The following is a 5,631-nucleotide window of genomic DNA, read 5'->3' as shown; positions in this document are numbered from 1 at the left end:
GGATATCTACACAGCACAGAGATTTCTGGGCCTATAGAATTTCTTTTTCCAGTTGCTTGAAATAGCACCATATTGCTTCTCACAGTGGTTTTACATATGTTACCATGAGCAGTAAAGAACGTGGTTTAATCTCTCTTCAGTTTTACAAGCATTTGTTATTTTTGTTTTTCCATTGGCCGCCATTATTTATTTAAGATGGTATCTGATTTGATTTGCCTCGCCCTGATGGTTCAGTACGGTGAACATTTCTTCATGTATTTGTTGGCCATTTGGCAATGTCATCTTCTGGGAACTCTCTCTTCACATCCTTTGCTCATTCCTTTAATATTTATTTATTTTTCACTGCACCATTACACACCGGGACGCTTTATTGAGCTTGCTGATAGATGGAGATACATGCGCAAACAGCTGTGGATGGGAGGGGGCAGGCAGGCCAGGGGTCAGGTCGTCCAGCAGGGCAGGGCTGGAAGGTTCAGGACACAGCGTGGTGCAGTGGCTAGTGGCCTTCCTGGCCCATCATTTGTGACAAGGCTTGGAAGCTCATCACTGTGCCTGTGGCAAGGAGAATGACAAAGATAAGGATTCCCAGGAGGCCGAGGACTGTAGAGAAGATGTTCAGGTACTTGGCGGTGGACGCATGGCTTGGGGCCCTAATCATGTCTCCCACCATCTTCTGGTCCCTAGACTTCACAGAATAGGTGTAGGCCACAAAGCCCAGGCAGCAGCAGTTGAGGAAGAGCACGCTGAAGAGGGACCAGACGATGTGGTCAGGCACGTGGGGTTCATGCAGGATGTTGATCACGGTGGACTGCCTGGGGGTGGCGTGGTATGGGGCCCGCAGCCCACATATCTTGAGCTTCTCTTGAGCCATCTCCGGGGTGTAAGGACATAGAGACTTGCAGAATGGGAGAGGCCCCTTTGCTCATTTTTAAATGGGGCTATTCATTTTTTTCTTATTGAGGTATTGTAGTGTTCTACAATAGCTTTAGAGATGTTCTCGTCTGTTATGTCATTGTGAAAATGTTTCCCAATCTGTGTGTTCCCATTTTACTCTTTCAAAGTCTTTGAGCTACATAGGCGTTCTTTTGAGTTGGCCTGTTATCTATTTTTCCATCTACTGTGCGTTTCTTCCATTACATTTGATAATGTGTCTACGTCCTGAAAGAAGGCCCTTCAGTTTATCCCTATTTTCTCATTTATGATCTTTGTTGTTTTGAACTTACATCTTGGTCTTTGATTAATCTTGAACTTATTTTTATACATGGTCTGATGAATGGAAATACAGATGGAAGTCCTATTATGCCAGTTCCATTTGTCAAAGAGATTATAACTATTTCATGTTATATGTTTTGGCCCGTTGTGGAAGATCGGTTGTTAGTATAGGGTTGGCTAACTTTATTTTGGGTTCTCTATTCTGTTCCATTGTTCTATGTATCTATCATTCACCCAGGACCAGACTTTTGACTACTGTGGTTGTGAAATAGGTTCTGAGATTGAGGTGAGGCATCCTGTATATTTTCCTTCTTAAGTATTTCTTTGTTCCTCCTGAGTCTCTTCCTCGTATGATGTTAATAATTAATTTTTCCATTTCTTAAAAGAATAAAGCTGGCAACTGGATTGGAGTGGCATTGGGATTCTAGATTTCTTTAGGTCGTATTGGTATCTTCGCAGTACTCTCTTCCTATCCATGAACATGGTATACTTTTCATTTATGTACATTTCTTTTGATTTCTTAGTAGTGATCTTTAGCAAATTACTGAATATGTTCTTTAGTAGTGTTCTTTAACAAATTACTGAATGTGAGTGATGATCAGGGACATCTCTATTTGGTTCCCATTTTCAAGAGTAATGCTTTCAGTTTTGCCTCATTGAGGTAGATCCTGGCTGTTGATTTTGCATATGTGGCCTTTATTATGTTGAGAAATGCCCTTTTTATTATTATTTTGCTGAGTGTTTTTATCAGGAATAAGTGTTAAATATTGTCACGCGCATATTCTATGCCATGTGGCTTTTGTCTTTTGCTTTGTTTATGTAGTGCATTACCTTGATTATATAATTTTTATAATGTTGAACCATCTTTTGGAACCTGGGATGAATCCCACTTGGTCATGTATTACTATTATTATTATTATATTTTTGGCTTCTACTAGTCAGCATTTTGTTGAGAGTTTTTGTTACTATGAGACTTGGGTCTGTGTTTTTCTGTCTTTGGAGTGTCTCTGCCTGGTTTTGGTGCCAAGGTTATGCTTATTTAATAAAATGAGTTTGAGAGCTTGCTTTCCTTTTATATATCCTGTAATAATTTGTGTAGCATTGGTGTCAACTATTCTCTGAATGCTTGGTAGAATTCTCAGTTGATGCCTGAATCTGACCCTGGAATTTTTTTGACATAAGAGTTTTAATGACCAGAATTATTTCTTCTTTGGTCATGGGTTTGCTGAAACTTTCTACATTAGTCTGTGTTAATCTGGGTAGATTTTATCTAGGTTATAACATTTATTGGAGTACAGTCTTTCATAGTAATGTATTTTGTTTTTATTTCATTTGGAACTATTGTGATATAACCACTTTCATCTCTTATTCTTGATATTTGCATTTTTCTTTCTTTTCCTTAAGTTGACAGTGATTTGTTAATTGTGCTCATCCTTTCCGAGAACTAACTTCTTGTCTTGTTGATTTTTCTATTGTTTTTATGTTTCTCACTTCATTTACTTCTGCTCTAATCTTTAGAATTCTTTACTCCTGATAATGGAACATTTGTCTTGTTTCTCTTTCTCTCTGTGTTGGAGATGCTGGGTTTTCTTTCATCTGTATACGTTGATATTGCTTCTAAGACTTTTGAAATAACGTTGACATTTTAATCTTTTTAATTTTAGAAATTGCTAAGTATATTTGTAAAATAAAAATAAAAAAGCATTACTGTGGCTCTCATACGAGGGGGTTACCATCCCCATGACCACCACACACACAAATACCCGGAAAAAAGTTCTGCGGGGCGAGCCGAGCTTTCAGGGGACACGTCAACTTGCTCTGAGTTAGTGCACCCAGTGGAGTCACATGGGAAGTTTCTCTCTGGTCACAATAAATTTTTTCATGAACGCAGTTCTGCTTGAGTCTCATTTTTTGTGGTGACCAATGTTTCCTGCTCGTGAAAAAAGCCACAGAAAGTTGTGATTGAACACAGCTGACAAGAACAGTGCTATAGGAAATACTAAAGTGTACGAGTGGTTTTATCATTTCAAAAAAGGTGAAATGTTGATTGATGACAAACCTCATTCTGGATGTCCATCAACTTCCAGAACAGCTGAAAATGTCAACTCATAGTGCATTTGGAGTTCGGTCCACCAGGTCAGACTGTTAATCAAGCTTTCTATTAGAGGTTCTGAAAAGATTGTGTAACAATATGTGACCAAAAAGGCCTGATTTGTGATACGTAGGGGAATGGATTTGCCACCAAGAAATTGTTCCTGCTCACACAGCCATCTCAGTGCACCAATTTTTGGCAAAAAACAGCATGTCTCTCTTGGCCGATGCACCTGACTCATCTGACTTCACTCCATGTGACTTCTTGTTTCCACAAATGAAGATGGATATGAAAGGACAGCGATGTGACTATGTAGAAGAAGTGAAGAAAAAAACAGGGGGAAGTGCTGTCAGCTATCCAAACAGATGAGTTTAAAAAATGTTTCCAAGAGTGGAGTCACAGATTTGACAAAGGAATTTTAAGTGTAATGGAGAGTACTCTGAAGATGATGAGGTCATTTTATTAAAAAAGTAGAGATACATTGCTTTGAAAAAAAATACATTTTGAAGGGGGGGCACCCCCTCATACAGATTACAGATTACAACTTCTCCTTAGGGTTCTTTGTGTATGATATTTACTGAGGCAGATTCCAAGTCTTCTGCTGTGCCTCCAGGTGGGTTTGAACTAATCGTTGGACTAGCACTCAATTACAAGCCACTTTCACCCAATGGCTTCATGAGTGTATAGTGTTATTTAATAAGTGCTATGAATTCCAAATGGAATTGTCCTTCTCAACTTTTGTTTCCTTGTGACACTTGTTTACTATGACCTGTTTACAAATTCTTTACCAATCTTTAGTTTTCTAAGATAATCTCCTTTGTACTAAAATACCCTCACAAAGTTAGCTTTATATTTTGTTTATTATACATCTGGTACCAAATGCTATGTATGGTATTAGGTAAAATGTGTGCTTCATGCTTTCCATATGATATTGAGTTGATATGACTCCATCATTGAAACATTGTGCATGGTCATTTGTCTCTGTGGTAAGTCAGTGGTCTTGTGTAAGTGAGGATCTATTTCTGAATTATACTCTTTTCCATTGTTCTATTCGTTTATACTTACTTCAATTCCTGATGTATTAGTTGCAATAAATTTATAGAAATCATGATGTTAGCTGGCAAAAGTGTTCCAAGTTTGTTTGTTTCCAAGAAGTTTGGGCTATAGAAAACATTGTACACTTATATATATAAATTTTTTGTCACCTTTTGTAATCTACAAGAAATTTCTGTGGAAACTTACATGTGGATTGTGTTAAACTCAAAGATCACTTGGAATGAAAATGATACCTTAACTATTCTTAATTTTTTAACTCCTAAAAATGGTATTTGAATTTAAGGATTTTTTTTTCAATTCTTTATGCAATGTAATATTGTTCTTGGCTATCCTGCTCCTTTTATTTATATACGCTCATATGTTTTATTATTTCTATCATTATGTATCTTATATTTCTTTTAGTAAATTTTTATTGTGAACTAGATGAAGGTTTACAGAACAAATGCTATTTTGTGCATTTTAAAATTCACACAATTCCTAGTCAACTAAATCCCTGCAAGTCATTCAACACCCCAAGCCCTTAGCTCACTTACTCCCTGTGCTTGCTGTTTGCATTCATTCTGATTTCATGCCACTCTGTCTGTTTTATCTTAACTTGTTGACTGCTGAAGCCAGAAGGGAGTTCACAAACAATATATTCTACATCTTATTTTGGTTAGCAGTGACTGGAATCTTAAAAATTCCCCAGCAGTCAAATAAGGTACAATGATTGGTCTGTCCCATTCCAGAGAAAAGAAGATTGAAGAAAACAAAAAGTCCCATGAGGCGAAAAAAATCAATCCGATTGACCAATGGACCACATAAACATGTCTCCACAATCCCGAGACCAGAAGAACTAGCTGGCCCCTGGTTATCAGTACAGATTGCTCTGAAAAGCACTACATTAGAAGCACTACACTGAGTGGGAGAAAAATGTGGACCAGAACTCGAAATCATAAAAGAGCTTTCCTATCATAAAATCAATTTACATACAGTCATAATAGGCTTCCTGATTGGAAAGAGACTGGTGGGATTCTTAAGACATTGGTTCTTGCCCTTCAGCTCCAGAACTGCATTCATTCTTTGGAATTTTCATTTAATTTGCTCATCGTCCTTTAATTTTGTGGGGGAAACTAGATAATTTATTTTAAACATTTAGTCTATTTACATATAAAGATATAGATTATCTATAACCACTGCTTTTGGTGCCTTCCTTAAATTAGCATATTGCATTTTTAATATCACCCATTTTGAACTATATTCTAATTTCTTTTGTGATTTATTGTTTGACC

General features: G+C 37.2%; 1 protein-coding gene across 1 annotated transcript; it reads right to left on the bottom strand.

Annotated features, from left to right (window-relative positions):
• Positions 1-496: 496 nt before the first annotated feature.
• On the bottom strand, positions 497-871 carry LOC101653068 (interferon-induced transmembrane protein 2-like). The gene has a single exon (XM_045294313.1). It carries the CDS (start codon positions 869-871, stop codon positions 497-499), a length of 375 nt encoding a protein of 124 aa, XP_045150248.1.
• Between the last annotated feature and the right edge of the window lie 4,760 nt (positions 872-5,631).

This window comes from Echinops telfairi, unplaced genomic scaffold (assembly GCF_000313985.2).
Source record: "Echinops telfairi isolate 266 unplaced genomic scaffold, ASM31398v2 ScPeMD7_3533;HRSCAF=4204_0, whole genome shotgun sequence".
Taxonomy (NCBI): Eukaryota; Metazoa; Chordata; class Mammalia; order Afrosoricida; family Tenrecidae; genus Echinops; species Echinops telfairi.
The sequence above is the reverse complement of the archived record's forward strand: the minus strand, read 5'-3'. Positions and strand labels throughout refer to the sequence as shown.